This window comes from Molothrus ater, chromosome 7 (genome assembly GCF_012460135.2).
Source record: "Molothrus ater isolate BHLD 08-10-18 breed brown headed cowbird chromosome 7, BPBGC_Mater_1.1, whole genome shotgun sequence".
In the NCBI taxonomy this organism is placed as follows: domain Eukaryota; kingdom Metazoa; phylum Chordata; class Aves; order Passeriformes; family Icteridae; genus Molothrus; species Molothrus ater.
In genome coordinates, this window is record NC_050484.2 from 12468239 (window position 1) to 12488071 (window position 19833).

The 19833-nt window shown below is 39.1% G+C and overlaps 1 protein-coding gene across 1 annotated transcript; it reads right to left on the minus strand.

Annotated features, from left to right (window-relative positions):
- Window positions 1-5898: 5898 nt before the first annotated feature.
- Window positions 5899-19572, minus strand: CPO (carboxypeptidase O). The gene is made up of 11 exons (XM_036386960.1): window positions 19493-19572; window positions 16212-16287; window positions 15677-15801; window positions 13113-13227; window positions 11963-12064; window positions 11040-11144; window positions 10424-10534; window positions 9223-9313; window positions 8439-8641; window positions 7409-7493; window positions 5899-6167 (listed from the first exon to the last, which is right to left on the minus strand). The coding sequence occupies exons 1-11, from the start codon at window positions 19570-19572 to the stop codon at window positions 5899-5901; spliced, it is 1362 nt and encodes a 453-aa protein (XP_036242853.1).
- Window positions 19573-19833: the final 261 nt, after the last annotated feature.

Below are 19833 nucleotides of genomic sequence, written 5' to 3' on the forward strand. Positions count from 1 at the left end.
ATTCTTCATCTTGGTCTTCAAAACTGGTATTGATTGTCAGTTGCTTGGATGCTAAGAATATCCTTGGATAATATTTTGGGAGTTTAAGGCACTAACAAGTTTCTGAAATGAATGGGATTTTCTGGATAGCAGACAAAATACATCACGATAGATTTTTCCATGCACAAGTGGCTCACTACCTGTCTCCGAGATGGGAGCAATGCCAAGTAATGCATTTTGGCTATGTAGTCTTATGCAATCATGTCCCCAGTAGAATTATATTCTTCTGGTGTGGGATGGTTTGTTATCCCTGTGTGTGACCCTTTAATGATATTTCCTAGTCAAGTGTTTGATACAGAGCTGGCTTTCCCAGATTTCTACATCAAGATAATGATGTGTTTTCACAATCACACTGTGATTGGTTCAGAGAAATGCCACAAGTAACTGGTGAAGCAAACACCAACAAATTCATAAGCAGTTCCAGTATCACAAGTGGTCAACAACAAGGGACATTGTTAATCCAAGTGAAACTCATTTTTCAAGTGGAAGCTAAAGCATAAGCCCCCACAAAACCTGAGTAAAAAATATCTCTTTCATTTGTTTTTAACTGGGTAGCTCAGGGAAAAAAAACTCCCAAGATGCAAATCTAAAGACTTTGCAGAAACAGTGACTGAAATGAGAAGATAAAATCTGGAGTAAAGTGGCCTTTTCGTAGATTCATACATTTATCTTTTGTGTTTAGAAACTAGGAACACAGGCATAAACCACAAACATTTTTTTTGTGTGTGTTAGGTGCTGGCAGTGGATGGGGAATACTTGCTGCAGTCAGTTGATTAACCTGCCCTGGCACAAGCAGTAAATGACATAAAGGCAGTCTCAGGATGGGAACTTCTGTTATCTGTCTCTGGCAAATAGACTTTTACACCTAATTATCACAGAGTGTGTTACCTACTTGTGTGTTCCTTGCTGTCTGGTTATTGCATGTGCTCAGTATCTCCTTCATTAATTTTACCCTTCTTCTGCCCTATGCCTCACTAATCAGAGATAAGTAACATTCATCAGTAATCCTTTTCCTCCTCAGAACTCTCCCAGGTAAAGCTGTATGGGTGTTTGAGAACAGGAAGAGTTTGCACTTTAAGAACAAGGACTGTCTTTTCTAGACACTCATGCATAAGAAGCTGAAGCTAGGAAAATGGCATGATTAGTCTGTCTGTGAGCTATCCATTTCCTCATTCTCGCAGCCAAAGCCATTGTACTTACATCTATGTCATCACAATAAATATCCAACATTTCCACAAATGCTATCTCTCCTCTAGGGATTTTCCTTTGCAGTTGATTCTATGCAATCTTAACCACCTCTCCCTAAATTATGTTGCCTTCATTTGAGGCATTCCCACACAGCAGAGTGCAGCTGTGATGGAATGTGCCTTAGGTTAGAGTACTGAGGTGAATGAAAAGGTGTGATGATGACATTGCACTTACTCTTTCTTCTGGCCACTTCTGAATAGTGCACTCATATTATTTGCCAGCTTGCAGAAAGTAAATGAGTTTTATGAATGCCTACCATGCACATAAACAGACCCTGTGAGATTTGGCAGGCAGGAGCAAGTGATGACAGGTTGTTATCAAATTATTCCTTTATATTTTATACCAACAAGGATCATAAAGATTTGTTGGGAGACAGATACAAGAAATATAAAATGTGTTCTAGACAACATCATTAAGAGTACCCAAGTTTACTAATCCTGATGCTCAATCATAACCCCTGGTAATTTTATCTTATTATTTGTCCCCTCTCAGCTTAGTGGTAATGAAAACAAAGCAGCTTGGCCAGCCATTTATGAGGAAGGAAATTGTTAAAACAGCATGTCTCAATAAAGCAACGGACTCTGCTGTTGTTTTTGTGTATGATACAACTGGACATCCCGGACATTCCCAGTCAAGGAAACCCAGCCAGAAGAGGACATGGGCAATGAGATAAAGCTTATCAGGACCATGTGTACATACAGATTGTTGCCTAAATGGAGCCCCAAACCAGCTCAGTATACTTTGGTTTTTCAATCAGACCCTGACCTTTCTGTTTGAAGTGCGCCCCCTGACTACATTTGGAAAATTGTCTGGAACACACTGAGAACTTTTCTGTTTCTGAGCAGGTTTGTTCTGGTTAAGACTCCTCCCAATTTTCATACACAGTGTAAGATATTTAAGTCTGAGAGTTTTTAACTTGGAATAGAATCTGCATGAAAGGACGATATTTGGAACGTAAGCAGCTTATCAGGAAGTAACAACTTGAATTGCAAATGCTTCCCCAGAAGGTGATTTGCCAGAGGTGTTTTCGACCATCCTCTCAAAACTGTAGGTTTTTGCTCTTCTATCATGTGATGCTCTAAGAAATGAGGCTACACACATTCATTTAATAATATAGCTCCCTTGTGATATGTTCACTTTCCTTAATGAGGGCAGTGTTGCTAACTTGTTAGAGCCTGAGGACTGTATCAAATTAACATAGCATGGAGGAAAAATTAGCAGAGAGAGGAGCTCCTTGTGTGAAATGGAATGAGATCACTGATGGTCCTTTTGTCAATCTTTATTTTTGTACTACAGACAAAATGTTAACAAGAATAATATAGAGCACTATTACTCATAACTGGGATGCCCTTGTTTTTTTTTCAATAACCTGAATGACCAAAAGTAATTAAACTTTCACAGTACTGATTATATAATAAAGGAGGCACAATACAGGTGCTTAACTGTGAGAAAGAAAGGGAAGGAGCATGGATCTTGGTAAAGTCATTGGGGAGAAATGACAATGAATAGATGGATTTTCTAGTTTTTCGTGACAACCTTTTGTTTTGCATATGTTTTCTTGAGTGAATCTACAGTCTCACTATAGTCTCAGTAGAATAATGCTGTGCTTCTGCTAATATACAAGAAACCAGAATGCAGCTCTTTCCATGCTTCATCATAAAGCAAAACTCTCAAGGGCCAGAGAAGGCAACAAAGAAATGCAGGAGAGAGAAAGCTAGGATTCATGAAGTAAGGGGAGTTTCAGTAGAGACATCCACACTACATTTTTCTTTAAAATTTTCCTTTAAAAAACATGGTTGGTAAAATACACTGGCTCTGCAGTGATTTTTGTCAGCTATATGTGTTACTCTTGTACAAGCTCAACAGATACACAGAGAAGTCAGCAAACTGGGAGGGTATGTGAAATATAGAGCCCGTGTAAGATTTTAAACATCAGTTTGCTGCATCTTTTGCCTTTCAGTGATTGTGCCTTGCTTGTGCAATGATAGTTCCTAAGAGGGGCTGTGAGCACTCCTGTGGGATGTCTGTTCTGCAGTGGCACTGGGGGCAAGGTGCTGCTTCACACAACGTTCATTTGGGGTTTCCCTGTGCAAAGGGGGTGAGCCATTGCTAACAGATGTAAGGAGCTGTACACCCAGGCATAATCAGCAGACATTCTTTTAGGTAATGATTATTGCCAAATATGTATATATATATATATTTTTTTTTTCCTGGCAAAAGCTTCCCCTCCACTTCTATAATTATTGAATGCTGGTGATGCTGGAGGTAAAATCCCCCTGTATTCTCTTGCCTCAGTGCGTGTTCAGGGGTATCTTCCCATGCCTGATGGATGTTATTACAAGACTTAGTGAGGGACAGAGCCATTCCACAAAAGCCTGCTAGTTAACTTTAGGACACACCTGGTTGTATCTTTCAGTGATAAGCATTTCTATCAAAAGATACAATCAGCAAAACTAGCTCACTTCCTCTCTGGCTCTAGGCATAGAAGCTGTGCAATGTCTCTGAATCCAGAAAAGAAGCCCTGACTTGGCAGCATTTTTCTACCAGTGTAATCATGGGTTAGGTTTGGAAAGTGTTTGGTGGCGACCCAGGCCGGGGTTGGCTTTGGCAAGGTCAGCGTGTGGGCATGGTTTCTCAGAGGGCACTGCCATCTGCTGCTGGTGGCACCGGGGAGCTTCACTGCAGCTCGCCAGCAAATGGCTATGGAACACTTGTGGTCAAGCCTCACTTGCTTAAAGATGGCTCACAGTCACGGGCCAGATGGACTTGTTTGGTTTCTTACAGTTCCAAAGACAGATTATACAAATATAAAGACTTACAAGTCACACAAGTCACATCCTAAACTAAAAAGAAATTTAGGGAATGCAGCTTCTGTGGGGAGAGGTGCTAATTAGTGACACCTGCTCCAGTGCCCAGCAACAGACAGGTCTTACTGTAAATGAGTGGTGGGTCTGGAAGGACAATGCTCTGGGGAACCTGCAGGAGTTAGGCAGATTTAGTTACACCAGTTGGTAATAATCTGTGGATGATGAACACAGGAGTAAGACTTGTCAACTGTTAATACACACAAAATGACTAGAGGATGTGCTTTGGAAATATGACTGCAAGGTTGTATTTTTTAAAATTTTTTTTAAATGGTACAATGGTGAAGTGATACACATCCTTCTCTTGGCAACATTGGAAGAGAATTGGACAATATTCTCTTCCCTAAAGCTGGAAATTTTATTGAAAAATCTCTGGTTAGCACACTTTCCATTTTCAAGCATAATCTTGACATTTGCTAAGAAAATAATTTCTTTTTTTTTTTTCCCTATTCCCTGGATTCTTCATTTTCTATCACAACAAACCCCCCCCCATCTGTTATCTGTAGCAGCCAAGCCTGGTGGATTTCTGGAATGTAGGACTCCTGGATTCAAAAGCAGACTACAGGTTAAAATAGGCCTTCCCTATTTCAGTGAATGCCCTGCACCCTCTGGTGTTGGCTGTAACAACACAGAAGCTCTTACCTTGGCATTCCCTTTTGACTAGCTCAATTGGAGAGTCTCTACTCAATGGGCTGAAATATTTCCTTTCCTCTGCATTCCACTGAACTTCCAGTTTTGCATGAGGATCCCAGGAAAATCCCTGAAGGTTGCAGGCTCTCTCAAATGATGGAGAGCAGACAACAGAACCCACTTCTGTACAGTCAGCCCCAAAGGATTAAGGTGGTTGGTAAGAAAGAAACCTCTTTGTAAATAGACTTTCTTTATGTACAATCTTTAATGAAATCCCTTAGGAGTCTAAATCGAGGACGATAATTGTCACCATCAGTCAATTTTGGAAGTTGAAAATGCAAAAAAAAAAATTCTCCGGTCTGCTCTGTAGGAATAGCACCCCAACCTTATCTTTCTTTTCCCTTTTGCTTTCAAATTTTTGGAGGCTCTGGGCACCTTCTATCTTCAGTAATCTGACTGTGTCTAAGTGACAGGGCCACACCTCTTCTCTGTCCCTATGTGCTTGCACCAATTCAACTCTTCAGCTTGTTTCAGACTGTTGTAGATGGTTTCCTGATCATGGCCTTTCACCACCTTTTGAGGCCCTGTATTTTCTAGTGAATCCCAATGTGGCAGACTAGGGAAGGAAAGCGGAGGACAAGGAAGCCATTCAGTTTTCTGTAGTGGGATTTGTGGACTTCTAAGTCTCACAGCTCTCCTGCTAAGACCAGCAACACACAGAGGAGTCAGCGGGTTCAGGTAGTATGGAATATTGTGACAGATCTGGACTGTGGCTGACAGAAGGGCTACACAGGCCCAGGTGAGCCTCTAAAAACATGCTCCAAAGAACCAGGGAGTAATAGTGCTCTGTACCCGTGGGTAGTTGTCATGAATTGATTTTTTAAGGTCATTTAAAGACTAAGCAGAGTCAGCAAGTGAAGCTTGGGAAATTGCCACAGCTCTTTATATTTTCCTTCTCCCCAAAAACATAGCTATCAAACCACAAGTCCTTTTATTTCATGGGATGAGCCTTTATTGAAGTACTTGACATTTAATTCCTTTGCTGATGTAACTTTTTATTTTTGAGAGGACATTATATTTTTCATGTGAGTCTCTTGCTGGGTTCTCTAACCCGTTTTTAAGAAACAGACCATGTAAGTACAATACCCAGACAAAGGCTCAGGCCCAAGCTGCTGGAGGTCAGCACCACATCTCCATTTGTGAAGTACTTCTTATCAACATAGTCTATGATCATTGTCACAGCCAGCATAGTCTCCTCACACGTGGGCTGAATTTGGTCAGCGGGGAGAACGAATCCATGAGTGCCCGTGTCTCGCAGTTCAAATGTGTAGGAGAGTGGAATGCCAATCGTGTGCGCCCAGTCCCGAGAGGAGCCTGAGTTACTGTCTGTGAATTTAAAAATAGAGAGGAGATATTTGTATTAAGCACGGTTCTTTTAAATTACTTCTTGTTAAGAGTTAATACAAGTTTATACCAGAATCCCTGAACTAAGCAGTAACCATATATCACTGTGACATGGAGAACAGTTTTTAGGTGCTGTAATTCTTAGCTATACTAAACATGTATGGAGTTTCCTAAGTGACACAGTTCTTCATAAGATGGCACTGTACAATAACAAAAATAAAAGATGAGTTTCAGGGATTCTGTGTTTTTAGTATTTTACTATGACTAGTGTGGGGTACAAGGCGGATTGGACATTTATCTTGTTTTGTACTTAATTTTCTACATGGATACTGACTAGAATTTATATATATATATATATATATATATATTTTAAAGCATAATTTTCGTCAAACCTGAAAAATTTCTGGCTTCTCCCTATATCTCTGTTCATCTTCCTTGTGGATTGTTTTTCTTACCTGTTCAGTGTAAGTACAAACCCTGGCAAAATGCAGCCCTAGGCACAGGCAAGTTGCATTACACTTACACTGCATTGCTCATGCAGTCTGTGCCTCTGGGACTGGCACTTGGGGACTGGCAGAGACAGCCAATGGAATATGCAAACCACATGGGTTCTGGAGCCAACTGCTTACTGTTCTCAATGACTAGCATGACTTATTGCTTACTGGGAAAATATTGGGTTTACCAGGCAGTCTCTAGGGCCCTCAATCCTCTTGTAAAGGCTGTCAACTTTTGTAAAGGCTGTCAACTCATATTAGCTATGATGTGTTTGTGATGTGGCCATCCAGTCTACTAGGAACAGGGCTGAAACAGATATACTTCACACAGAATTGTAAGCAGCTGCCATGTGATCATGTCTGATGAAGTAACTGTAGACCTGATTGGGATTTTAATTTTTGCTTGAATCCAGTGAAGACAAATAGGAGTTTTGCTGCTGACTTCAGCAAGGTCAGGATGATCTATCACCAATCTCCTACTGTCCCCTAAGATGGATCTGTGAGGAATCCATGTAGGAACTAGCTTCTGATCAATGCTTCGTCCATTCCTACAGTCAGCTTTATAACTTAGAGTTATCTTGTATTCAAATGACTGCTGCTGACATGTTGCACCGAACCAGCCCTTTAACTATTACTCAAAGTAGAAATTCAGCAAAACAGTACTTGCTGATGCATGTGACACAATTCTTTGAAACACAGAGCAGTCAAAGGGAAACATAAAAAACTTACATAAAATTGAAGCCGTTGATCCTACTCTGTAGCTGGTCCCATACTTTCCTTTCAATGCAGCAGCTGCTTCCTTTGCAACTTGCATCTGGAAATTCAAAATAGGAACAGCCTTGGCATCAGTGGCACTACCTTTGGCAATTAGTTTGAGTGGACCAAAATTTTTGTCTATTTCAGCTTTACATTTACATATGATCAGCTTTAAGTTTTGATATTACTTCAGGTCTTTAGAGGAACCCATTAGAAACATTTGAACAAATTGTCCTTGATTCTTTTAATGCAAATTGTGTTAAAATTTTAAAGATGACTCTGCTACTAGATAGAGATCCTATTTGCTTTACTGTAAAGCTACAGCCTGTATTTTGGAGAATTTAGAGTCTTTGCTATATAACACACTGGTACTGACTATAGCAGTGATTGACCTCTTACTTGTTTTATTACCATAGACTCTGTATCCAACCATCCTTAGAAAACTGATCTATAGACAAAATAAATGACTTCTCCAATGACTCATAAGAAGTCCAAACCCAAATCCCTCATGCTCTTGGACTTGTGCTGTACTGGAATCTTCATAAATACACACATAAGTGGACTTAAATCAGAACACTCAGAAACTGAGGGAAGAAATAACCAAGAAATAGGTACTTGGATCCCATTTTTCTGAGCATGTTTGGAATACTCTTTCTGGACACAATCATGATAACCATATGTGTATAATGTGCTGGCATCCTAAAGTGCAAATTCATTCTTGTATGCAGTGAAAGTTGGTGCTCTTCTCCACTTACCTTGCTTTGCATTAACCCTATCTGTAGTAGTTCAGTTTTCCTGATTTAAGATGAAGAATTAGGATTTCTGAGGCAAATAAAACATACTGATGCTAAACAGAGAAGCAGTAGCTCTGTTCAAGCCAAGTCCCTGAATGAGCCCAGCTCCTCTGAAGGAAAGGCAAGGCAAGAGTGCAAGTACAGTTGCACCATGTGCTACTGCCTGTATTTACTCTCTACAAAGGTAGAAGATAAATGTTTTGCCCTACCAGTTCTTCATTGTTACTTGGAGGTTTAGTTGTGGAACCATATGGGGTGAGGATGAGCTGTCCATAGGAGTGAATTGTTAAATAGCACAAAATGTCACTCTTCTTGCTTTTGATAAACTGAGCCACAGCTCTTGTCTCAGGCTCTGATTCTGGTCCAGATCCACAGAAGACATCACTGCTGCAGTTAAAGGACACACCAACACCTGGGGAGGAATACAAACACTGAATCAATGGAGAAATATAGAACACCAGTTCAGAGGGAACTGGGAAATTTACCTTGGAGTGTTAAGGCATGTGTTTATGTGGGCAGGGGACTAGACAGCTCAGTGGGACTTTAGAATTACACTCAGTAGGTAGCAACTAAAATTTGATGCAAGACTAAAATATTTATTGCACATTTTCAGGATGGCTGCAATGAAAACACTCTGACACCACCACAGTGTACCACACTCCAGGGAAGCTTTGGAGGCTCCTTGAAATTCATGGCAAATGTAAATACTGGCTGTTAAGTGACTAACTCTTAACATTCCTGCCTAGAGCCGATGCTTGCTCCTGCAGTGAGTTAGAGGTATAGTTACATAAGAGAAATTTTCTGCTCACAAAAATAAGTGCTGGTGGAAAGTCAATGAGTTAGTACTTTGACAAACCAGGATTTTATTTTTACATATGTCTTGATGACAACAAGGTGAATATTCCTTTGTTATAGGACTACATTTTACTTCAGAAACTAGTTATTACTCTTGCTCTACTCTTGTGTTCATGATCTGAAATACTTCAAACTTACTGCCCCAGGATGAATTGAAGTTTCGGTTCAGATCAGTGCCATAGCAGGTGCCATTCTCATATGGAGAACGGCTTTTCCTCCACAAACGATCCTGAAGAAAAGTAACTTCTGTTACATAGTAAAAACTCAATGATCCATATGGCCCAGTAATTATATGGTGTAAATATCCCCCCTCTTTTTTTTTGACCTCAGCATTCTAACTAACCCTGGTATTGTAAGAGTACAACTCCGTGTGCAAGGCTGATAAAGCTCAGTGACAGAACAATTAATTGGCTACAGCCAGGCTGTAATCAGCCACAAACCTGTGTGCACCCTAAAATAAGCCTCTGACCTTTTTATTTTTCTTTAAGTATGCTTTTTCTGTAGTGCTCAACTGCTTCTGTGCAGTGTGGCACTGCTAAGCAAGGCATTGTGAGGGATAAGAGAGTATGTTTCAGATTCAGGAAGATAAATTCTTTTTTGTCAGCTAATCTTGCTACTGCTCCCTGGTTCCCTGCTACACTCCCAGCTCTACAGGTTCTGTGCAGACCTCACTGCACTACCTGCATGAGCTTCCCAGCTGAATTACCTGTGCATCCAAGTGCAGTGTTTGCTATGCCCCACACCTGCCTGGGAGCAAGGTGGGAGAGAGCCCAATCCACATGGTGGTAGCCATGGGCTATCCAAAGGTCCTGCATTAAAAGGTGCTTCAACGGCACAAGGGCTTAAAAGCATGGTGAGTGTGGCTGAAGACCAACATTTTGCATTATTCTCCATATCAGAATATTATTTGGGAGGGCACACCTCTTTCATAACTGAATAGCCTGATATTTGACCAATTCTCCTCCTCTGCTGTGCAAAGGTTCTAGGATCCATCTGCTACTTGACATCTTTTATGAAGAATGAATAACTTCCAGACATACTGAAGTCCACCAACCAAACCTTGAGCTGTTATCAAAGAAGTAATCCCATTCTTAGAAACCTAAAAACAATTGATCTTGTGGTTTTGTCTTCCCAAGTCTTGCGATGTTTGCTAACAATATTTAGTTCATTTCAAGTGATCACTGATTTGCCAAAAGAAACAAAATCTCTGCCATGAGAGGATTTATGTGAATATCATTGTTTTCTGTTTAAGTATAATTGCTATGACCCTATCTAAATGTAACAAAACATGCTGGGCACATCTAACTTTCAGTCTAGTTCCTGGATTTTCGCTACTTACTTCTTCCCAGGAATAGATGTAGCCATCAATATTGAGGACTGGCAAGACATAGAAGTCCAAATTCTGCAGAAATCTGCTTATCTTTGGGTCAGTTTTGTAATTTTGAAGAATCTGAAAAGAAAATATACAGAGCACTGAGCAGAGAATTTGGTGGTAATCACTGCAAAGAGTGAGTTTAGAACTATCATCAGGTGATTACTCACTCCTGGATATCACCATGGTACCCAACATCTACTTGATCCCCAGGTACTTTTTCTATACACATGGAACATTGCTATATCATAGATGAGGATTTCTTTATTTCAGGAGGACTGTGACTTTTTGATAGAGAGAGGCTTGATCTAACAGCCATTGTGAGAAAAGGAGAGGTTGATCCCAAGTTTTGGGAAGCTTTGGAAACATTTGGGTGGAGGAATTGGCGCACTAATTAATATTGTCCTGCATATCAAACCGTGATTTGGACTTTGGTCTCCACAGATATCTGTACTATATACTAATTTTGCAAATCATATTTTAAGAGAAAAGCTTAATACTTGGTGCCACAATAGAAGAGATAACAGAAGCATCCAAAGTGATATGGTTTGGTTATTATCTAAATGGAAGAGTAAGGACTCACTTCTTTCACAAACCACTGACAGAAGGCTGGAGAGATCCATTCTCTGGCATGAATCCCACAGTCCATCCAAATTATCTTTTTGGTTTTATTTGATGGTTGGCTGATCTAAGAGAATGTAAATGTGACCATTTAAAAATTGTTACATTACAATAAAATAGCTTAATGTAATACAAGAAAGTAAAACATGTGTCATGATATGCCATTGACCCATCTGAGATTATTATTATTATTATTGTTATTATTACTGGCATTTTTATGACAAGCTCTTTTTCCTTATAACCCCATCTTTATAGTATTACAAGGTATGAGTTTTAAAGTGCCTGTTGAGCAGAAGTGTCAATAGAACAGTTAATAGAACAGTTTCTTTTTTTCCTTTTCCATTTGTATTCATCATTCACAGGAGTGGTTGCTCTTAGTTGAAGATTTTTAAATTTTTTGTTTTTAGAAGGGGAGTAACAAAAAGGCAGGGTGTCTAATACTACTCAGTGATAGGAACAGATTAGGCAATAACTAACCCAGATATTAAGACTGTGGTTTTTGCTAGTGTGCCCAATAAAAAGTCATGGAATACTGCTAGCAGAAAGGCTATCTGCTGTAAAAAGTAATAAAAATAACAAACTAAAAGTCCTTATCCTCACACACAGCTGTTGCTAAGCTAGTTTCAGCTTGATTTGTATTTCTGAACAAGGCTTCAGTTAAATTTGTTGTTTTCAGTACATAATAGCAATAGCAAGCTCATAATGATAGTGTCTGTGAAAGCTGGCAAATCTTACCATAACATAGGGGAGTAAAACCATCTCCTGTTATTTCAGTGGATTGGGATGAACGCTATCTTAGGAAACATCTGAATCCTGTCTTCTCCTGAGTACTTTTCTTTTTTTGTTAAGATATGTTTTATTATTAAGGGAAATTTCCTCCCTTACCTGTAGGTAATACATTGTTCGATTCTCAAATGTCTTCCCCAGGATGTGCTGAGTCACCAGCTCACTGTTGTTCTTCTGGATCTGAGTCATCCATTGATAAATCTGAAATATTTGCAAAGAACTCTTGTCCAAAGTGGGAGTTTCCTTCTCTTTCCCACTTCCATTTCCAGATTAAAGCATTTTCTTTTGTTTAGACAAGCAACATTTTCCTCAGAGTTTATTTCAGTCTGTGATGTCACTTACAGACATGGCAGGTGTTTCACATGCCTCTGTGCATGGCTGTATCTCACTGGGTGTTAAAAGGACATTGCTGCAATGCAACACAGATTCTCCATTCTGGATGTCATTCAACATGCCCATCCTATTGGGCATCCTCCTGGTGAGCTCACCAGACATGAAGCCACACCATCAACTCTTCAAAACAATCAATCAATCTCTTCCCTGTCAGCACTGATTTTCCACATCTGGGTCAGCAGTAGTCATCCACAATGGGTAGCTCAAGCAAAACCTACATGAGGGTTGACTTTGTTCTCTCATTTTTATTATGCAGCTAGGAGAAAGAATTGCCACCACACACTGCTTTTGTCCAGGTTTGCCAACTGGTGTGTGAAACATGGCACCAAGGAGTCATCACTGCCCACTCCTAAGACATTGTTTTCTCCTGAAGTGTCAAAACCCTGCCCTTAAATTACTTCTTTATACAGATCTCCCACTGTTCACCTCTTCTTCCCCACTGGGATTCCAGACACCACAATAGTCATTGCACTTCACAATTGCCTCAGCACCAAACAATCTGGGACTTAAATGAATAAATGCTAAATAATAAAGAATGACAGGGTAGAAAGGTAGCAAACCAGCCAAATGAAACACAGAATGTTATCTGCAAAACACTGCAGCTGCTTTGCACAGAGCATTTATATTTTGTTCAGTTAAGAATTGCAGATTTAATACAAATCAATGGCAAATCCATATTCAATTCAACCAGGCTAGGATTCTAGTCAAAGAGTAAGGACCAATTCTTTAAAGAAGAAAGTTAGAAAGAGGTCCCCTGACTTTAGCTGAGCTTTCTGCAAACACCGAATTGCCTTCTGTGGCATTTACAGAACAGAAAACAACAAAGTACACAAGCAGACTTAGGCTTTTTCTTTACCTCTTCCATTGGATGGTATTCAGTGTAGACATAACCTCCTGAGACCTGTCTGTGGCTGCTCCTCTCCCTTGGCATGCTCTGATCCACAAGTTTCTGCACATCAGGTATTAGGACTCTGAAGGATGGAGAAAGGGAAGATAGAAGAGAAAACAATTCTGAACAGTTGCTGCAGAACTGTCATGGTGGGTTCATTGCTTACATCAGCAAACGAAAAGATTTAACTCTTCTGTTGTGATTTGCCTGACAAGATCATCACCATCAGCATTATAGGTGCTTTCATGTAAAGCAAAGTTCCAAGTACTGAGATTTTCACAGGGTTTTAACAATAATTATTTTTACCAGATTGTTAAAGTTCCAATTTTCTACCAAGAAAAAAAGGTCAAGATTTATTTTCTTCACCACTTCTATTTTTGAGCAAAATTCCAAAAATGCCACCTTTGGGAAAAGGAAGTGAAAGAGAAAAATTTAAGATTTTATGGTGTTTTATTGAGACATTTTGAATTTGCAAAGTTTTCACAGAAATATTCATTGCAATTTGCAAAAATCAGAACAAATTCCTTATTTCCTTCAAATAGCTTTTTTTGCTTTTTAGCTACAAAAATAGCTCAGAAACTAGTATAAACAAAGCCATGATTCCATGATTCAGGGAGTCAATAAAACCTTTTCCTTGGCTTTAGTGGACTTTGGATGAGAGGCCATTCTCACTGCAATCTTCCCCTTGTAACTGCTGCAAATCTGTGCTCATTGTAAACCATTGTGATAAGACAATGGCAAAGGTAGCTCCAACCCTGTTCATCTCGAATGCTAGAAATGCTAACAGGCTTTTCTGCTGACAGTCGCACTTATAAGCATTTCTGGGAACTGCATGTAAGAAACTTTTTAAACTTTCACTCTGAGCTTTGATGTTTATTCACATCTAAACTTCAAACTAAAATTCAGACAGTGAAAATTTCCATGAAGTGAAACCACACACACAAAATACCTTATCAGTGCTCTGGAGAATTCAAACCACAGAGTCTGGCACAGTTGGAATATTGATGTCCTTATTATAGTTTGTCATTTATGTCTCTATCATTATATACCTGACTGCCATCCTACCTTCCCTGCATGCCAGCTGCCTTCTAAAGGGTGGTTCCTGCTTTGAATTTGTTATAGGAACTTTGACTCTGTTATTGTTGTACTCATCTCAGCCTCTTTGCAATACACACCTAAAATTTTCATCATGACTAATAATTACTACTTTCTTTAAAACTCTATATAAGGTAGATACAGTTCTGGCCAAGGGAAAACAAAGTTGAGAGGCTAATTTCAGTTTAGTATTTAAATTTCCACTAGAATTGGTTGAAACCATTAAAAAATGAAGAGTCTTGACATAAAAAAGTGGTTAAATATCTTCTGGAATGTTGTCTAAGTATCGAATAGCTAGATAATTTTTACTGGCTCCAACCTTGTATCTCTTCATCTCTGGTTGGCAGGGCATCACACTTACTAAAGGAACTTGTCAGACAAGATGCAGGATGTCAAGATCAGCTTTAACTCAAACCAGCTTTGAAGTGACACCAATCCTTCTTAAACTCATCTTTGATTGGTAAATGTCAGTGTATGTCCATAGGCCATTTGTCATCAGCCCTGAATGACTACAGCGTTATTTATATTAAACACAGCTAAATTAAATTAGATACTGGTTACTTGAAAAAGTCAGTTCCAAAAGGGAACAGGACTGTGTGAGGAATAGCTCTTATTTAGTCCCATTTTCCTTTATAAACACTGTTTGTATCTGGATTAGATCTTCTGGTTGTAAGTAAGGGAAGACGTAGCTGCATAGGTGTGATAAAACATTGTGGGACATTTGCAGGTTGTGGGTCCCAGTTGTGTGCATAGTGCCCACCTGCCACTGGGATCTTTGTCCAAAGCTGGGATGTGTCTCTTTGGGTGGTTGGTGCCAGGAAATTCGCACCAGCCTGGTGAAGGGGATAGGAGTAGAAAAATGAAGCTTTTGAAGAAAGTGGCTGTATACTCACTTTGAAAGGTCTCTTCTCCAAACTAGAGGAGTAACAAGAGACAGGAAAGGGAAAAGGGGAGTTTCCCTGCAGTGACACCAATTAAACCTTTGGGCTCTCCAGAAGTGGAAGGACCTTCCATTCAGATATCCATGCTTTCCAAGAGCAAAGCATGCTCTTAAAAGTAGTGGTTACTCCAAGTTTGGCCTCTTGAGTTCAGACTAAAAAATTGAGTCAAATATCTGAGTGCCATCCTCTCAGTGGCCACTGAGAAGGCCACAGCAGGAGACAAGAGAGATTGGGCTGTCTCAGGTTCCAGCTCCAGATTCACAGTCCAGGCTAGGTGGAAGGTAAATACATGGGGCAGAGGGGAATGGGCTTCTGAAGGTTCAATACAGCATCTCTGTGTTTGGCTGGTCAAGGTAAGTTGGAGGCATTTGGAACAAAGGTTGGGTCCTATTGCCAGTACTATCTGACTGTTTATCAGATGGGGCTTGGTCCTGTTCCGATAGCAAGGAAGATTATTAAAGCCAGCCTTCCCCATCAAGGTATTAGAGATTGTACCTGTAAGAAATCATATGCTGAGCTAAGCTGTCTTTCATCTCCTGCACCAGAGGGGCTGGGACCCTTATGTGCAGGTCCTCCCCAGCCTTAATGTCTTCAGGCAGCAGGGGTTTCCACAAGTCCAGCTGTGTAGAGAAGAAAGAAATGCACAAATGAAGCTCTGTTTTCAGAATGAGAACTATATTAGAGTAGTTTCATATCAACAAATGAAAAAATATTTCCTTCAAATTGTCCTGGTAACTCTCCAGTCATCTGTTCATAGAGCACAGAGCACAGGCTTAGTGCCTTTATTGACTCAGGCACCACTGATAAAGAGCAGCATTTTCACACAGCCATGCAAGGAAACTAACATTTTTGATATAAATTCCTTCAGGTAGTAGAAGGGCAATTCCACACTACATTAAAAAAAAAAAGTTAAATAAAGCTTTTTCTAGTTTACTTTAACCTTCACTCCTATCAAAAGCTACATGCATATCTGTTTTACAGCCCAAGACTCCACTTTGCTTTTTGGGCACAGGTAGTTATTTTTACCTACCATGAAAGTACTGCAAAGAAGTTGAAGATGCTGGACTTGCTGAATTGTTTCTGGTACAATATTCAAAACCTGATCCCTGGAAATTCAGTAGAGAAACAAGATAAATTTTAAGGTCTGTTAAAGTATCCATTATTTCAGAAGTCAAAAGAACATAATTTGTTATGTAGAAGGAAGACAGAGCATGTAACAGTGCTTTTAAACATTTAACAAAACTCTAAATTATGAATTTGTGGAATGATTTGGCTGCAAACAGGACTAAGTGATGTGACTTTTCTGTTGCTAGAGCATTAGCCACTCTGCTTCCTTGCCAGTGGCAGTGCTTTATTGCACCCTACCAGCTTTGCAGAAGCCAACTGCTTGCATGAGCCCTCATGCGTGTTTCTGCCTTTGCAGGACCAGGGCCAGAATAAGGGCATTGGTAATACATGATAAACTGTGTATTTGATAAGATGTCAATTTTTTCCCCTCACACTCGGGATTTATTCAATTATTCCAGATTAACTTTGTGCTTGGCCAGTCTATTTCAGCATGCAGAAACTTTTGATAGTCATGATAAATGAACGTTGATAAGAACTTGAGATGTCTACAAACTGCTTTTCATGAGAATAGCCAATTTATTCCAGAATAGCAAATATTGTCTCCAGAACTGCATATTCTTAGTCAATTCACAAGAAGTAAAAAATTTCTAGTACAGAATCTATCATTTTATATTTCTAGAAAAGACTCACAGAATCCAGTGTCTATGTTTTCATGAGATCCTGTGAAACTTTCATCTACTACAGGCTATATCTGATGAAAATATTGAAAGTTTACAAAGAACAAATTAAAATGGATGGAAAAATGCAGAAAAAGCAAATCAATATGTTCTGTTAAAAATACCCTTGGAAGGTTTTTTTATAGTATTTTTTCAGTGTTCCTTCAGATCAGCTTTCCAGGATTGACAGTAAGCATAATGTTTCTAGTGAAAGGGTTTCAGAGTGAGGAGTGGATGTTGATACTACATTGCATTACTCAAAGGTGGAAGACCAGGTATCCACTACTGATGAGAACAGAATAGAATGGGGAATATTAGAAACTTTCCTATTTGCTAGCAACCAGAAACTGCTTCACAGTCTCTTGTAGTGACTTCAATGGAGTCTTTACCAGACAAGCATAAAAAATGAACATTTTACATTTTAAAGCTTTTGTAGCAGAAATTCTTATTGCAAAAGCAAGCCATGGTCATTATAGTCATCAACAATAATATGTTCTTATCATCTGAACTGCAACTGCCATCTTTTGTGCTTCCATGCAGGAATGTACAATTATCAGCTTAATATACATACAAATAGAATTCACTATTCATTCTCTTTATCCCCAGAGAAAGAGAGGGATTTGTGGGTTTTTTACATCTCTCTTGAACATATCACCTTTTCTGAGTAAGAACTTGATAGTTAAAACAGGCAGTTTACTACTGCTTTATGAGATGCCAATAGCCCCATATCTGTGGGGGAAAATGATTACACTTGTATTGCTCACAGGAATGGTGCAACAGTCATGTTGTACAGATTGGTACAACAGTCATAATGTCTTTAATAAACCCTGTAGATGCAGGATAAACATCTTTGCTAGCAGAATAAACATCTCAGCTGCAGTTCAGAGTTTATTCTCTCTAAATGCCTAGGCTTGCTATGTTCTTTGTCTATCAGGAAGGGAAACAATATTCTGTAATATCTTTCTATCCTCATTGACATTATGTCTTAATTACACCAAATCAGAGAAATTCCAGACAGTCAGATTGCTGCCAGATGGCCAGCTCTTATTTACTGATAAACCTTTCACAATAGCCAGTGTGGAGACAAACCATTTTTAATAGTAAATTAAGATTAGAAAGCATATATTTGTTTATGATTATCAACTGAGTTTCTCAGTGGAGAAGTGCAAAGTCAGCCTATGTGACCCCATGAGAACTACAGTTTTTAAAATTCTACAATTAAGCTTGTTTAACAAATTAAAGGACTGTTCTCAGCACAAGCTGTATGTCCTTGGATGCTCATAGATTGGATGTTTCATTTCATTGTTAAACAGAGCAGAGGACAATGAAAATGGGCTTTACTAATAATTTGGTGTTTGTGCAGGTGCTGCCCACCCAAAGTCACACTAACCATTCAGTACCTGTTTTTAAATTCCATGCAAGTACTAGACAGGTTCAATTCTGGACAATAATTAGAAACAGAAATGAAAAATACATTACCAGGGATCTGCTGAATTCTATTCACTGAAATCAGGCTCTAACTGCATCTCTGATACAAATCTAAAGACTAAATATTATCCAAGGGAATAATACATTTGAAGTAGTGACTCCATATGCTCTGCTAGGAGATTTTCCAGGAGAGCTGCTGAATGGGTACACTATGAGGGAACTTACTTGCTGTAGGTATTGCTTGATTTTCTGTTCTTTTCATGACTATATTCTAGGAATATAATTCATCTAGAGACATTCAGCACCAGACTACTTTCTCTGTTTGCTTTAGAAAATTCCATGTATAAACTTATATGGGAATAGGTGGCGTTCATGTTACATTCATGCCCACCCTGCAAATCCCAGCTGCCACCATGGCTGCTACCTAGCTCCTTGAAAGTTGAGGGTGAATAAAACCAAGAGTTTAGATAGGCAAACAGAATAATTTTACATCACTCATTTTCTGAAGTGCAACTGAGAATGGAAAATAAAGCATAACTAAAGATTTCATACTTTTCAAAACATTAATCAATAATAAAAAAATGTGATAATCTCATTAGCTGAACACCTTGGAGTGAAGGTTATCTGGAATAACTCCCTTAGCTGTTTTTTTTGTACTTGTTACAGATTTCCAACAGGTCATCATTATCTTTTTCATATAACCGTAATCTGTCTTTTATTAATAGATATAATTTTGCTCAGTCATACCCCTTGCTTTATACTCAGAAAAGGCATTTTACTCCTGCAGCATCTGGTTTCAAAGTCCATTATGAAAGAGGCTAAGCCAAATGCATTTCAACTAATGGAAACAGGGCATCCTGAGATGCATTTGAGGACCATTCTGTGGCTCCTACAGCTGTAGCTATGTCTCTTTTGGCTTGGATTAAATTCACTCATTCTTCATTTCCCATCTTCATGCTTTCTTTCCCACTCTTGCCAAGCTTACTGCTTAGTAACCCTGTGTCCAGTTTTCCAGCTCATAATTGTTATTATTATTCTTACAGAGTTTCTGGGACTTCCACTGCATTCACAATTCTTCACGAAACCTGTTCACACTCACCTGTCATATTGCAATTTCAAGCTGAATTTTCCAGGAATTAGTATCCCCAGAGAAAAGATGATCCCAAGAGAAAGCCACATCTTTGTGCAAAGAATTCAGCACTGACAGTGCAGCCTAAAAAGGAGGAAGATAGATCTGGACTGAACACGTGATTTATATAATTATAATATACAACTAGACTTATCCTGTAAGGCAACCTGCATTTATGAATCATTAGCTTCACTTGTAAATAGTTCTAGATGAATCATTAACTTCATTTGTAAAGAATTCTACTTTTTCTTAATTCTTAAAAATCTCTTCCACACCCCAAAACACAAACACAATTAGCAACATTCTTACTG

What these genes read in the sequence shown, in the direction of transcription:
- CPO (XM_036386960.1), bottom strand. Translation starts at nt 19,572, where the DNA reads ATGTGGCTTTCTCTTGGGATCATCTTTTCTCTGGGGATACTAATTCCT. An exon ending in TTGAAATTGCAATATGACAG is followed by an intron (nt 16,288 to 19,492) that starts GTGAGTGTGAAC and finishes CTGAATTTCCAG; the next exon opens with GGATCAGGTTTTGAATATTG. An exon ending in GAACAATGTATTACCTACAG is followed by an intron (nt 11,145 to 11,962) that starts GTAAGGGAGGAA and finishes ACATTCTCTTAG; the next exon opens with ATCAGCCAACCATCAAATAA.